Source organism: Musca autumnalis, unplaced genomic scaffold (genome assembly GCF_047663935.1).
Source record: "Musca autumnalis isolate F117 unplaced genomic scaffold, ASM4766393v1 scaffold_1, whole genome shotgun sequence".
Taxonomy (NCBI): Eukaryota; Metazoa; Arthropoda; class Insecta; order Diptera; family Muscidae; genus Musca; species Musca autumnalis.
In genome coordinates this window covers 65,023,216-65,040,428 of record NW_027411644.1, presented here as the reverse complement: position 1 = coordinate 65,040,428, position 17,213 = coordinate 65,023,216, and the positions used below count along the sequence as shown (strand labels likewise).

The 17,213-nt window shown below is 27.1% G+C and overlaps 2 protein-coding genes across 6 annotated transcripts in view; one reads left to right on the top strand and one right to left on the bottom strand.

The window, feature by feature from the left end:
- The window catches only part of msi (RNA-binding protein musashi), a 576,326-nt gene that overhangs the window by 453,478 nt on the left and 105,635 nt on the right, over positions 1-17,213 (top strand). The window lies entirely within an intron of this gene.
- The window catches only part of LOC141390389 (uncharacterized), a 73,496-nt gene continuing 67,736 nt past the window's right edge, over positions 11,454-17,213 (bottom strand). Inside the window, exon 3 of the mRNA XM_073963300.1 lies at positions 11,454-12,207. Coding sequence (XP_073819401.1) covers positions 11,454-12,207 — 754 coding nt within the window. The remainder of the gene's footprint in view (positions 12,208-17,213) is intronic.

Here is a 17,213-nt window from a genome sequence, read left to right as displayed (position 1 = left end):
AAGTCTTTTATAAACATGAAAATCCTTAACATGAATTTTGTTGTCAAATGAAAAACAAAACGAGTCTTCTATTTGCTATATAAGTCGTTAATATATTAATTTTTACATAGAGAGCTTTATTAGGTCTTCTATTATCTACGGAAGATGCTAACAAGTCATTAATGTGTCTTAGATGGTCTCCTGCTTCAATAGAAAGGCCTAACAATTCTTTAATTTGCAGTAATTAAGCCTGACAAGTCTTATATCTATGAAGAAGGCCTTAACAAACCTTTAGTTTGAACAATAATGGTTTAAGAAGTCTTCTGTTCACAAATAAAAGCTTCAACGGCTTCTATAAGGCATTAAAAACTAGTTTTACTGCGGAAGATGATCTGAAGAGTTGTTGTATTTACATAGAAGGCTTAAACAGGAATTAAGTCGCTTACGAAAGATCCTAAGACACCCAAATATTGGCATACCACGCTTTTAAAATTCTTCCAATTACACAAGAAACCCTAAAAGATCTTCAATCACCGTCAAATCCATTTAAAAATTACTTATTTTTAAAAGAAAAACTACTTTGAAGACTTCAAGTTGAAAAATAAGATTTGACCAGTTCTACTTATAACAATTGAAGAACTTTATAGCTCCTTTTGCTTACAAAAAACCCAAAGAGCCCTACAAATTGCCTTAGCTACACCTAAAACGTACTCTATTTACTAAAGTTGGCTTAACGTGACTTGACCGTTCTTCCAATTACACCAGAACCCCTAAAAGATATTCAATTAGCATCAGATCCTTTAAAAAGGACGTATTTTTAAAAGAAAAACTACTTTGCAGTCTTCAGGATGAAAAACAAGACTTGACCAGTTCTCCTTATAACACTTGAAGAACTTTATAGCTCCTTTTGCTTACAAAAAAAACCAAAACAGCCCTTCAATTTGCCTTAGCTGGACCTAAAAGGTATTCCATTTACACACAAATCTTTAGAGGTCCTATTTTTACAGAAAAACTCCTTTGACAAATAGGATTTGGCCTTTCTTTCCACTTGTAGATTTGTTCTCCTCCACTCTCCAAACTACTTATAAGGAACTAAATTAAACTTAAAATGCATTTTCTAAAGAGGCGTATACGTGTTGACAACAATCATACGCCATATTGATAGTAAACTCGTAAAATATTCTCAAATGACCTACCAAAGATTAAGTACATAAGTGGTTATAACAGAAGAATTTTCTCTTGAAACCTAGCTCACTGGGCTTTCACTACGAATGGAAATTCTCACGCCATGTTTAAAGGTGTTCTCCTGTAACAGGTCTTTAATTTGCATTAGAATGTCTACTACTTAAAAAGAAATACCTATTCATTCTTTTTTTATTTAAGAGGTCCGACAGACCTAGATCCCTTGTCTCCTTTGTCCCATCTGGGATGCTTGTGGAACAATTATGAGATAGATAGAGATATGAGGTAGATAGAGAAGGTCTTACCAAATCTTCGTGTAGAAAAATAATGATTAAGATGTCTTCTATTCGCAAATAACGGCTTGAACTGCTTCTATAAGGCGTTGACAGTGCCTTCAAAGGTCATATATTTGCATAGAAGACCTAAATGGGGCATAAATTGCCTACAAAAGACTCATACAGGTCCTTAAATCCGCTTAGAAGGGCCTAACTGGTCTTCTATTTACTAAGAAAGCCTAAAAAGGTCTTCACTTAGCAATAAATGAATCTAGGATGTCGTATTTTTAGAGAAAAACAATTAATAATAGATTATATTAGTCTGGTTCTTAGCAGGACCAAACAGGTCTTCAATTTACACAAAAAAACTTAACAGATCTACGTTTTACAAAATAAGGCCTGATCAGGACTTTTGGTAACAACTGAAGACATTGATAGATTCTATTGACTTAAGAAGACTACACAAGTTTACATAGAAAGTCTTCACATGTACTCAATAAGCACCAAAGGCCTCCAAGAGGTATGATTTTTATAGAGAAACTCCTCAAAAGTATTCAATTTGAATTAAAATGGTATTCTATTAACAATTGAAGACCTTGCAAGATTTTATCGTCCACAAAAACCTAAACTGAATTTTAATTAAACAAAAAGTTTTAACAGGTCCTTATTTAGCATCAAATATATTTGAAAGTGTTTATTGTAACAGAGAAAATCCTAAAAGGAACTCCTAAACACTTTATTCTGCAGGTTAAGACCTGACCAAGTCTTCCACTAATAATTGAAGGCCTTGATAGACCCTATAAGCCGTTTAAAGAGCCGTAGAAAAATTGATAAATTCTATTGGCTTCGAAAGACTCCAAAAGGCCTTAGCAGGACGTAAAAAGTCTTCTATTAAAAAAGGAAAGTCTTAATAGGAATTCATTTACCATCTAATGGATCTAAGAGACCTTATTTTTACAGAGAAACTCCTAACTGGAACTCTTAAACTGTTTGTTTTGAAAATTAAGATTTGACCAAGTGCTCTACAAATATTTGAAGACCTTGATAGATCATATAAGTCGTTTTAGGGTCATTGATAGATAATCGGAAGTCCTAACATGTTGTTTATTTGAAAATGAATGCCTTAACAGGTCTTTTATCATGTCTTCTATTTCCAAAATCCAGTTTACACCGAAGGTATTATCAGAATTTAATATAAAACGCTTATACATATATTTTACTACCTGCAAAAAACCATAACATGTCTTCATTTTGCTTAGAAAGTGCTTAGAAATAACTTCAAACTTAATTGAAATCTCTTTCCAAAATGCAAAATGTGGCGTGAACGTGTTGGCAGTAAGCATACGCCGTATTGAACTGTAAAATAATATATATTTTTTGTAAGTGGCCCACAAACGGTTGTTATTGAAACCGAATTCACACTATATATTTCTAAGTGACTCGGCCCTCACTACTACTGGAACTGTAAAAATCATGCTTCAAAGTGTCCTCCGTCACATGGACTATCCTCTGAAGAAGATAGTCCATCCTTCCGACAAAAAAAATTAAAATTATATTCTATTCCACTTGACTCATTCCCTTCTGCATGATGAGACAGCAGGTATGTGTTCATTATCACAAATGTTCCCTCCAGCGTCAGCTCCTTAATTTAGATCTTGTTTTGTCCCGCAGGAGTTTCAAATCCATGAACTTTTGTGAAAATATTCCTCAAACAGTTTGGGGCAAATTAAAATGAGGTGTGAAATAGATCTCTTAAAGAGTTAACTGTGGCGTATACATGCTGATGGTAATCATACGCCGTATTGGACCAATTTCCTTAAATATTTCTGTAATTAAACAAACAAGGTAAAGATGTTGGTCCATCCTTCCGACAAAAAAATTTAAAATTATATTCTACTCCACTTTGCTTATTACCTTCTGCATGAAGAGGCAGCAGGTACGTGTTAGTTTTCACAAATGATCGCTCCAGCGTCACCTCCTTAGATCTCGTTATTTCCCGCAGGAGTTTCAAATCCATGAACTTTTGTGAGCATAGCGGATATTACACCACCGCAGATCCACTATATATATCAAATATTCCTCAATAAATTTGGGGAAAATTAAAATGTGACGTGAAATAGATTTCTTAAGGAGTTAACAGTGGCGTATATATGTTGATGGTATCTTACGCCGTATTGGACCAATTTTCTTAAATATTTCTGTAATTAAACAACCAAGATGCAGAAGATGGCCCATCCTTCCGACAAAAAATTAAAATTATATTCTACTCCACTTGACTTATTCCCTTCGGCATGATGAGGCAGCAGGTACGTGTTAATTTTCACAAATGATCTCTCCAGCGTCAGCTCCTTATTTAAATCTTGTTATTTCCCGATGAAGTTTCAAATGCATGTACTTTTGTGAACATAGTAGTTATTACACCACCACAGATCCACTATATACTTCAAATATTCCTCAATAAATTTGGGGTAAATTAAAATGTGGCGTGAAATAGATTTCTTAAAGAATTAACTGTGGCGTATACATGCCGATGGTAATCATACCGTATTGGACCAATTTCCTTAAATATTTATGTAATTAAACAATTAAGATGAAGATGTTGGCCCATCCTTCCAAAAAAGAAAAATTGCACAATTATATTCTACTCAACTTGACTCATTACCTTCTGCATGATGAGGCAGCATGTACGTGTTAATTTTCACAAAAAAACCCTCTCCAGCGTCGCCTCCTTAATTTAGATCCTGTTACTTCCCGCTGGAGTTTCAAATACATGTACTTTTGTGAGCATAGAAGATATTACACCAGATTCACTATATATATCAAATATTCTGCAATAAATTTGGGCCAAATTAAAATGTGACGTGAAATATATTTCTTAAAGGGTTAACTGTGACGTATACATGTTGATGGTAATCATACGCCGTATTGGACCAATTTTTTTTAAATATTTCTGTAATTAAACCACCAATATTTAATAATTGTGTTGCCTATTACCGAAAGTTTATACATGTTTTCTCCATGTTCATATGAAGATTAAAGTTGCTCCATAATATCTTAAATCTTCTTCAAAATGGTTTGGAGACTCCAAAAAATACCTCGACATCAATTTTTAATATAGTCGTATACATATCGATGATAATCATACGTCATACTGTACATATTTCATAAAACATTTGCTATACACACTTTAGTCGCTGCATTAAAACATCTGATATAAAAAAACTGACTCACGATAGACTTTTAGTCTTTCAGACTTCATTTCTACAACTTCAAACACAAGATTAGTACTTATCCTTGACCTCGAATTTTCAACAAGTTCGTACATAAACGATTTTTTAGATTGAACCAGCTTCGAGTCGATCTTCCAGCAGCCTAACAAAACAAAAATTTATTTATAGGAAATAAATGGTAAACTAAGTATAAAGATTTTAGGGCCCCTACCAAACATATACTTGCTGGTCAAAACCACTTTAGAATAGTCACAGCAATCTAGCATTAGTCTCTATTACTTATTGAATAAAGGAAATGAGATGATAGATTTTATTTAGATTAAGAAAAATTTTGTTGGCTAGAAAGTAAGTTCAAATTAATAATATAAAAAATCAGTGTCTCCTCAGCATTCAATCGAACCGATTCTTCTCATTCAGGCGTTCTGTCACATCGTTTTTATATGTCCTTTAACGGGTGTTAAAGATTGCTCTCCAGTTGACACCACTGTAGGTCAGTGTCCTCTTAATCTAAAGGAGCGAAATCGTAAACACTTCCATATAATCCTCAGTTTCTTCTCCATAATAATATCTGAACTTTTTCCTATTTTCTTTAATTATATTACCTCCCTTCGTCACGTTTTTAATTGGAAAAACCATTATAAACATATGTCATAACATACGAAAATGTGTGCTGGTGTAATATTAAGTTCACAATGCATACTAATTATGAGTTGTATGACATGAACGCACACGTCTACGTAGATATATGAGTATGAGTAAAGAAAGAAATCCTTGCACACTGACACATATCATTGTTGATCTTTGTGAGTGTGGGTGTGTGTATAGCAACAGCTAGAGAAATGACAATGAGGAATATTGGGATGTGTTGGATTAGAAAATATGAAGAATTTTCAAATACAAAAAAAAACATTTCGGGTTTTTCTAAATTATCACGCTTGAACAGTATTTACAGTATTTTTTCAAAGAAATTCAGCAGTTACGTACAATATAGCGCATGATTGATTTTAATAGGAAATTGGGGAGCGTATACGTGCTGCCCATGAGCAGTAATAATGATACGCACTTGCAAATAAACTGTATTCCCTTGAAAGCAAAAACCGGTTTTTAATTGAGATTTATCGAAATTCGATTGTTTCTGGCATTTGGATTTTTTAAATTCAATATATTGGGAATAGATTCGGTGTTAAATCTTTTCCTATAAGCGATCTAGTACCTTCATTAGACATTTGACTATATAAATAGGTCATGAATCTTTTATTTTGCTTTGTATTTTACTGAAATTGTCATGCTTATCAAATAAATTTTTAGAAATAAGGGATCTTAAAAAACTTCTAAAGGGAAAGGAATCATCTAAGTATTTTAGAGTATAATCTTTTGTTTGTTATTAATAATTTAGCGTTTGAAAATAAATGAACATATGGAGATTCCGAAGATATGGCCCGATCTTCGAAATAACTTAATTTTTAATAGTCCACCGTGCGTATGGTGGCACCAAAAACCAAAATTTATTTAAAATGATTATTTTTAAATGATTTTATTTATTTATATTATTTTGCATAGTTTCTTGTGTAAGTTTAGTGTGTTATGAAAAAAAAATACCAAAGTTGAAATTTGGGAATATTATTTTAGACATTTTCCAAAGAAAATTAAGCAGTGTACACAAATTGCTGTACAGCGAGTGGACGGTTTGGAGCAAACATCGATCTGAAATTATATAATATAAATTTATTACTTTTGGCTATGCATAAAAGAGTCATCTCCAAAGATTTACCTTAGTGAAATATTTTAGAGTTGGGCAATCTCGTTCAATTGAACGATCCGGATCACTATCTCGTTCAATGGACACCGGTAATTTCTTTGACAAAACTGCGTATACTTAATTTCACACGTTGGTTTTTATGATGTTACTCATTCGCCTTTGAACGAGGACAGTGATCCGGATCGTTCAATTGAACGAGATTGTCCAACTCTAAAATATTTGAAAAAAAAAATCCTTTAATTTTTTAATTAATTCTCTTTCGAGTTGAGCTGTTATGACCTAAAAGGAATCCACCTTTAAATTAGGAATCCACTTTTGTTTGATTCATCAACTGATCATCCTTAAACTAGCGAATCAATTGTTTCAAGGTTATCAACATGCATGATACATTTTCTTGATGTTTGTGATGCCAATGGTGATCAATCAATCCGGCTGTGACTAAATGTTTGAAATGCTTTTTAATTGTGCCCTCATTTAAGATTTTTGGTCATTGGACATGACCGAGATAATATGCCTCCAATAAGAAATAAAACTAAAACCCTTTTTTGTTAATTTTTTCGTTTAGAGTTAAGCTTGATGATCTGAAATTATTTGCAAGTGAAAAAGGAAAGCCAAGGACTTGAACCCACATAGTCACCAAATTACGTTACCTGGTTTCATTGGTGGTAAAGCAAATCTTCGGACGCATCGACTATGTAATGGCTTCTCTGTCCTAGAACTTATCGTTTTTCAAATGCAAATGTGTTTTTGTACATTAACGCGGATACTTGGCCACAGAAATGTATTTTCTTCATGACAAACGCTTTTTGCGCTGACTTTGAAGTTATGAGTTGGCTTTGAACGCTAACACGCCATGACAACATTTTTTGATATGTTTTCAAGGACGTGGGTTCAAATCCCAGCCGGGCTCAGCCTGTTTTTTATTTTTTGAAATTTTGCCTTTTTAGGGCGAAGATCATTTTTTAATGATTTTTGTTAATTTTCTTCAAATACGATTATTTTTTATTACAAGGTGTTACCCTAAAAAATTTTTTTTTCTAAAATGAAGGGATCATATCATCCTTTTAAGAAGCAGGAATCATCCAGAATTTTTCTGTGAGTATTCTTTTATTTGTTTTTAATAATTTCCTTTTTCATGAGTTGTGAACACATCTAGATTTTGAAGATATGGCGAAATCTTCAAAATAACCCAATAATTATTAATAGTCATACGCACTATGGCACCAAAAATGAAAATTGATTTAAAAAGGTTATTTTCGTTGGATTTTTCTAATTTTTTCGAGCGTTGTTTCTCACACAAACTTGTCTTTTATTAAAATGTAAGACTTTTTTATTGAAAATAATAGATTATTTGGTGGGTACGGCATTTTTGAAATTTTTTCTGGATTGTTTTTCCTAAAGACATTTGTTGCGTTTTATCCAAGTCTTTTTTATTTAAAATTTTACCAAAAATAAAATTATTTTCTAAAATCAGGGCACCATTGCGTACTCTAAAAAAGCAGGAATCATCAAGAAAATTTAGAAAAAATATTTCAAAAAATTGGAAATATTAAAAAACTATTTTGCAAAATTTGAAAATATTAGATATATATTTTATTATTGAAAACATTGAGGTAATATTTTTGAAAATTGGGTACATAAAAAAATGTGTTTTTCAAACATTTTAAATACGAAAAAATGATTTTCAAAAACTAAAAATATTTAACAAATATTTTTTTAAAAATTGGAAATACTGCAAAAAGGTATTTCAAAATTTTTTAATATTGAAAAAAGCTTTCATTGATTGAAAATATTGAAAAAAATCTTTTTAACATTTAAAGCCTTTACCTAATTAACTGCGTGTGCGTTCAAAAAAACAAAAACAAAATACATGTATTTGTTTTTGTTGTCAATTTGAAATATATGTATTTTGTTTTTGTATTTTTGAACGCACACGCAACACGCAGTTAATTAGGTAAAGGCTTTAAAATTTGAAATAACAAAAATTATTTTTCAATATCCATGCCTACTGAATATATCTCAAAAAGTGTTGTTAAAAGATATTTTTAAAAATCCAAGTTTATTGAAAAAAAAATTTAAAAATAAATATATCAAATATATTTCACTGAGGACTTTTGTTGCATTTTATCTAAGTCCTTTTTATTTCAAATGCTACCCAAATAAATAATTTTCTAAAATCAGGGGACCATTGCATACTTTAAAAATCAGGAATCATCCGGACAATTTAGAAAAAAATATTTTAAAAAATTTGAAATATTAAAAAACTATTTTTCAAAAATTTAAAAAAATAAAAAATTTTAAAAATATTTCTAATTTGAAAATATTAAATATATATATTTTTATTGAAAGCACTGAGGTAATATTTTTGAAAATTGGGTATATTAAAAAAATATGTTTTTCAAACATTTGAAATACGAAAAAATGATTTTCAAAAACTAAAAATATTTTACAAATATTTTTTAAAAATTGGAAATACTGCAAAAGTGTATTTCAAAAATTTTAAATATTGAAAAAAGCTTTCCTTAATTGGAAATATTGAAAAAATCTTTTTAACATTTAAAAATTTGAAATAACGAAAATTATTTTTCAATATCCATGCCTACTGTATATATCTCAAAAAGTGTTGTTAAAAAATATTTTTAAAAATCCAAGTTTATTGAAAAAATATTTTTAAAAATTGGAAATATTAAAAAAAATTGGGAATGGGAAATATTGGAAGAATTTTTCTATGATAATACTTTTATTTGTTGTTAATAATTTTCCTTTTGATATGTAAGTAAACACATCGAGATTATGAAGATATGGCGAAATCTTAAAAATATTTTTGAACTTGTTTTTAATTATTTATTATAGGTGATTTTCCAAAGTCAGCCAATAATTATTATTAATTATATGCACCATGGGACCACATGAAAAATGACATAAAAACCAAAACCCTTTAAATTAGTTTATATTTTTTTCTAAAATCAATGGATCATAGAATCCTTTTAAGAAGCAGGAATCATCCAGAATTTTTCTGTGAGTATTCTAGTATTTGTTGGTAATAATTTTCCTTTTGGAAAATAGGGGAACAAGTAGAGATTCTGAAGATATGCTAAACTCTTCAAAAAAAATCCAATAATTATTAATACTATAGTACTAAAAATAAAAAATTATTTTAAAGGTTATTTTCGTTGGCTTCTTCTAATTTTTCGTGCGTTGTTTTTCACACAAACTTGTCTTTTATTAAAATGTAAGAAATAAATGTGTGACAATAGAAGATAATATGGTGGGTAGGTATTTTTGAAAAATTTTTGGATTGTTTTTCCCTAGGAATATAAAATAAATATATCGAATATATTTCGCTAACGACTTTTGTTGCGTTTTATCTAAGTCTTTTTTATTTAAAATGCTACCCAAATAAAATCATTTTCTAATTATTCTTTTATTTGTTGTTAATAAATTTCCTTTTGATGTGTAAGTGAACACATCGAGACTTTGAAGATATGGCCAAATCTTCAAAATAACCCAATAATTATTAATAGTCATACGCACTATGGCACCTCAAATTAAAATTTATTTTAAAGTTTATTTTCGTTAGATTTTTCTAATTTTTTCGTGCGTTATTTCTCACACAAACTTGTCTTTTATTAAAATGTAAGAAATTAATTGTTTGAAAATAAAAGAAAGTCATTTTTATTTAAAATGTTACCCAAATAAAATAATTTTCTCTAATCAGGGCACCATTGAATACTTTAAAGAAGCAGGAATCATCAAGAGTTTTTCTGTGATTATTCTTTTATTTGTTGTTAATAAATTTCCTTTTGACGGGTAAGTGAACACATCGAGACTTTGAAGATATTGCCAAATCTTCAAAATAACCCAACAATTATTAATAGTCATACGCACTATGGCACCACAAATTAAAATTGATTTTAAAGGTTATTTTTGGTGGATTTTCCTGATTTTTCTTTCATCGTATACACACATATTTATTTAGATTTTACTGTAATATTTTTTTTCCTGTGCACATAAACAGAAGTATATCATATATATTTCACTAAAGACTTTCATTGCCGCTTAAGCAAATCTAAAGATTTTTAGGCATGTATAAAGTTTATATTATTTTGTACTTCCATTAGCAACATAACGACGTGTAAACTAAAAATCCCGCTTTAAAATACTGACTCAATAAAACAAATTTTGGAGATTAAAAGGCTATGGTGGCATTGAGAACTTCAAAAAAGACACCATCATCTGTTGTGAATATTTTTGTAATTGTTTTTAATTATTTTCCATTTAAAAAATCACAAAACATTTTTTGGTTGGGAAGTTATAGTCGATTTTCCAAAGTCTGCCAATAATTATTATTAATTATACGCACAATGGGACCACATGAAAAATAACATAAAATGGTTATTTAGAAATAAAACTAATTACATATTCCAGTAGAATTAAAAACTTATTAGGAGTCTACAGAGATAATAATCTCCCATTTATTTCAAACCGTTTCCCCTTCAATAATTGCAAATCCAATTCGATATAAAAGTTATGAATAATTTCCCCCATCGAATACAAAAAAATATTGTCAATCATACGCACCGCACTCATAGCCATATACAAAATTTTGCTTAAATACAAATTTATACACAAATGTTTTTACATTCACAACCTAATATCTCTTACCTCGAACTTTGACTATGTCACTAGTGCAATAGTAAAGGCTCTCATATCCCTACTTACCCTTCATCTAAGTGTAAATTGTACACATTCCTTTATGTATATTAACATGCATTTATGTGTGACAACAATGTACATTTCACAATTTTGTTGATGATTATTTTTCAACATTTTCATTTCTTTCGACATTTTCTATTTTCGTTTACTAAAATTGCATTCTTTTCGGAGAACAAACAACCCCGCTACTCGTAAGATAAGCCGACATTTACAAAGTATCATTACAATGGCTTTATATTGTAAAAATAATTTTTTACAAAATTTTTAATTATTTTTATACAATTTTTCATTACAAAAACAACATCGTCCAAACTATAAACCCCTTTGAATCCCATACGGAGCATGAGAATTTGTCAAGAGATAATAGACTCCACGTCGTCTTGCCATTAGAGTTTTATTAAAGCTCCCATTAATCCTGGCAATTTGCAGTTTCTTTCCCGTTTCAAGTGGACATTTATTTTCCCTCACCATTTCCTGCCACATAGCTTCGCTGCAACCAATACCCTCCAATTCCTCCCTCCACAAAGCTTGAGCAAATATTTTAAATGCCCTAAAATGGCTACACTCTTTGAGATAACATCCCGGTTGACGGGTGCCATAATTAATATACACATCAACATGACCCAGTGGGCGATCATAGCCATAAGAACCAACACTGGTGTGTAGAACTTCAACATATTCTGCATCATTGAGATCCAAACGTTCTTCACGATTTTCATAACGAAATAACGGTAATGCAGGATCCAAGGCATAAATCAGCGATAAACGTCCTGTTTGTAAATGTTTTCCAGCAATACCAGCAACATGAGCACCCATGCTGAAACCAATCAATTGGAGATCTTCAAAACGCATGCCAGATTCTCGATGTAAGAAATCAATGAATTTCGCCAGAACCTTACCAACGCGTTTAACACGATAACTGGCTGTTATATAATCGGCAATGGCTCCCCTACCCCAATCTACAGTTATTACATTATATGTCATATTGGGAGTGGAAAGTAACTCTGGTATTAGGGTGTTATAGAGGCCAGCTGTTGAACCTCCTAACCAGCCGTGGATGAGAATTCTGAAAGGAGAATAACAAAAAAAAAATCAATCAAAGTAGTTTAAAAAATGAAAAGCATTTTTTAGAATTGGAATCTTTGAAAAAATTGAAAACTTAAAATATTGAAAAAAATTTCAAAAAATTTAAAATACTTGCCAATCATTGAAAATGTTTAAAAAAATATTTTTCAAAAATTGGAGAATAAATTTTTAAAAATAGAAAATATTGTAAAAAAAAAGAATATTTTTTAACAAAAATATTTTTCAAAAAGTGGAGAATATATTTTTAAAAATAGAAAATATTAAAAAAAATTATTTTTCAAAAATTTAAAATACAGAAAAAAATTAAAAATATTTTTAATTTGAAAATATTAAAGAAAATATATATTTTTTATTGAAAACATTGAAATATCGAAAAAATATGTTTAACATTAAAAATGTTTATTTTAATTAATTTCTCGTTGGAATCGAGCTTAATGACCGTTTACTTTTTTGCACGTGAAAAAGGAAAGACGAACATTCGAACCCATACAACCACCACTGTGCATATTTCGCCGTTGGTAAAGCGGCTCATCAGACATTTCGGCTGTGGAGTTGATTCTCTCTCATCGAACTTTTAATTATTTAAATTCTTTTCAAAAATTTAAAATAACGAAAAATATTTTTCAATATCCACGCTTACTGAAAAAATATATTTCAAAAACTAAACATGTTAAAAACACATTTTTAAAAATCCACGTTTATTGAAAAAATACTTTTCAAAAATTAAAAATATTAAAAAATTATTTTTCAAAATTGAAAATACATATTAAAAAAATTTTAGAACGGAAAATACTGGCAGAACTTTTTTCAAAAATTTACTGTTAAAAAAATCTTTTTCAAAAATTTAAAATTACTGAAAAATATTTTTTAAAATTCACGTTTATTGAAAGTATGTTTTTTTTTTCAAAAATGTAATATATTGAAAAGAATATTTTTAATTGAAAATTCTCCAAAAAATTTCAATTTAATATTTTTCCAAAGTTGCAAATATTGAAAAAAATAAATAAATTCCATAAAATTTCAAATACCGAAAAAATTTTAGAAATTAAAAATACTGAAAATACTTTAAAAAATGGAAATATTGAAAAAATTGTTTCAACAATTGCAAATGGTTTTCAAAATTTTTAAATATTGATATATAAAAAGCATGTTTTTCAAAAATTGGAAAATATTTGTCAAAAATTTAAAATATTAAAACACATTTTTTTAGAAATTAAGAAAATTGAACAAAGACATAAATATATTAAATAAAAAATTCAAAAAATTAAGGGCCTGTTTCATTTAGACGATTCGAATACAAATTCGTTTGAACTACTACCAAAATTCTGGTATTTGACAAATATATGATTCATTTTTGTTTTCAATCAAACAAACATTATCTACAACAATAGGAGCTTGGTAGTAATTCAAACGAATTTGAATTGGAATCGTCTTAAGGCCTGGGTACATAAGCTGCCTCGCCTTATTGCCTTGCTTGCTTCTGATAAAAGAATAAAAAAGAAAAGGGCAGCCCAGCTCGAAATTTGCTCGGACTTCTTTATTCTTTTATTTTTATTATGTCAGAAATGAAGCAGGAAAGCAAGGCAATCAGGCGAGGCAGCTTATGTACCCAGTCCTTTAGAGAAACACGCCATAAATATTGAAAAAAAAAATTCAAATATTTTTGAAAAAGTTTTTCAAATATTTTTCAAAAACTAAAAACATTGTAAACTGTTTTTTCAACAACATTATAGGAAAGAATTTGGAAATCTTGAAAAAAGTAAAAAATTATTTTTCAAAATCCACAATTAATATTTTTTAATTGGAATTTTTAAATATTTTTTTTAATTGATAATATTAAAAAACTAATAAAAAAATAAGAATTTGATTTTAATATTTCCAATTCTTATTTTTTCAAAGATATATAATAACGGAAAATATTTTTCAAAATCACTTTGCAACAATTTTGTTACATGATGTTAAAATTTCCAAAAAATATACTTTCAAATAAATATATTTTTAAAAATAAAAATATTGAACAATTGCAAATATTGGAAACATATTTTTCAAAAATTAAAAATACTGAAATATGTTTTCAAATAATGGAAAAAATGTATTTTTTTTAAATTTAAAATATTGGAGAACATATTTTTAAATATTTAAAATAGTAAAAAAATATATATTTTTTTAATAAAAATATTGGAAAAATTCTTTTCAAAATTAAAAATATTGAAAAAAAAAATAAAAATAAAGGAAAAAATATGTTTCTAAAGTCGAATATTTGTTAAAAATGTTTTTCAAAAATTGAAATTAAAAAATATTTTGAATGCAAAAAAATTCTTCAGAATTGGCAATATTGAATAAATATTTGCTAAAAATCGGTAATTTTAAATAAATGTTTTTTACAGAAGTTCGAAATAATAAAATTTTTTTGGAAATTAAAAAAAATATTTTTCACAAATTGAAAATATTAAAAAAATATATATTTTTCAAAACTTTAAAAAACTAACAAATATTTTTTCAAAAATTCTGAAAGTTGAAAACATTTTTCAAAAATTTTAAATAAATATTTTTCAAAAGTTGGAAACATAAAATATTTTTAAAAATTTCGAAATATTGAAAAAGTATTTTTCAAAAATTGAAAATATTGAGAAGACTATTTTTAAGAAATTTAAAATTTTAACAAATACTTTTTAAATTGAATAGATTGGAAAAATATTTTTCAAATTGAAAATATTGAGGAATTGTAACGAAATATGTTTTTCACAAATGTAACTTGACAATTTTCAAAAAAAAAAATTAAAATTTAAAATATAGAAAAAAATTGTTCTAACAATTGCAAATATTTTTCAAAAATGAAAACTACTAAACACATTTTTCACATATTGCAAATATTGGATTTTTTTTTCAAATATTGAAAATTATAAAAAAATATGTTTTTTTAAAATTAAAACAAAAATTTTAAATTTTGGAAATTTTTTTCAAAAATTTAAAATTTAGGAAAATGTTTTTCAAAAATTGAAGCTTTTTTTAATTTACGATATGGGAAAATTAATATATCAATATTATTCAAAACTTCTTCAAAGTTGGAAATGTAAAAAATCAATTTTCAAAATTTTTTTTTCAAAAATGTAAAATATCTTTCTCAGAAATCGAAAAATACTTCCCAACAGTTAAAATATTAAAAAATCAATTTTAAAATGTTATAAATATTAAATACTAACAAAATATTTTTTAAATTAAAAATATTGCAAGAATGGCTTAAAAAATATTTTTCAAAAATTAATAAAATACTTCAAAAAATATACTTTTAAAAATGACAATTTTCAAAAAAAAAAATTAAAAATTTCAAATAGTGAAGAAACACTTTTTAACAATTGCAAATATTGAAAAAATATTTTTCAGAAATTAAAAGTACTGAAAGCTATTTTCACATATTGAAAATTTTGAATTGAAAATATTCAGGAAAATATTTTTCAAAAATTAAAAAAAAACAATTTTTAAAAATTGAAAATGTTAATTTTTCCAAAAATTAAAAGTTTAAAAAAACATTTTCCAAAAATTGATTTTTTTTTCAAAAACTTAGAACGTGAGAAAAAATAAACAAATAAATATATAAATATTTTTCAATAAAAATATATTGAAAAATTTTATAATATCCAAAACTGTTTATCAAATATGGAAAATATTAAAAGAATATTTTGAGTATTAATAAACTTCTACAGAATTGAAAATATTACAAACAAAAAATAATTTTCAAAAATTGAAAAAGTTTTTCAAAATTTTAAAATATTAGAAAAATCTTTCTCAAAAATTTAAAATATTAAAAAAATGAAAAAGAAATGAAATGAAAAATATTGAAAAAAATATTAAAAAAATTAAATTATTAAAAAAATAAAAATAGTCAAAAGTTTAATAAATTCTAAGAATTGTATAAACATTTTCCAAAAACTGGTGATTTTAAAAAAGTATTTTCCAAAAGTTTGACACATTATTTTTTTTAATTTGGAAATTAAGAGTACTGAAAGCTATTTTCACATATTGAAAATTTTGAATTGAAAATATTCAGGAAAATATTTTTCAAAAATTAAAAAAAAACAATTTTTAAAAATTGAAAATGTTAAATTTTTTGTTCAAAAATTAAAAGTTTGAAAATTATTTTTCAAAAATTTAAAATGTGGGAAAAAATATAAATATTTTTCAATAAAAATATATTGAAAAATTTTATAATATTCAAAAACTGTTTATCAAATATGGAAAATATTAAAAGAATATTTTGAGTATTAAAAAACTTCTGCAGAATTGGAAATATTAGAAACAAAAAACAATTTTTAAAAACTGAAAAAAGTTTTTCAAAAGTTTAAAATAATGGAAAAAAATGGAAAGAAATAAAATGAAAAATATTGAAAAAAAATATTTTTCAAAAATTAAAATATTAAACAAAATGAAAATATTAAAAAAAATTGAATAAATTCTAAGTATTGAATAAACATTTTCCAAAAACTGATGATATTAAAAATTATTTTCAAAAAGTTTGACACATTATTATTTTTAATTTGGAAATATTAAAAACATTTTCAAAAATTGGAAGTATAAATTTATTTTTAAACTTGAAATATTAAAAACATTAGTCAACAAAAAGAATAGTAAAAAGAGTTGCGATTTTTTTTTTTTGGGAAAAATACCTTTAAAAAATTCACGTATGTGGAAAAATATCTTTAAAAAATCCACATTTGTGGACAAATATGTTTAAAAACTCGACGTTAGTAGAAAAATGTCATTTAATAATTCCCAAACATTTTCTTAAATTTTAAAAACCTCCATCATTTGAAAACTATGTCATCAATGTCCATCCCTACAGGCATCATCAGGCATGCCAGCAGCATTGCTCTTTGGGTTAAATCATGCATGTTACCACCACTTTCAATCAACCAACAAATTGTTTGCCATCTTCAAATCTCCTTTTGCCAAAGGTAAAACGGACGAATCTGATAAAAATTGAATTCC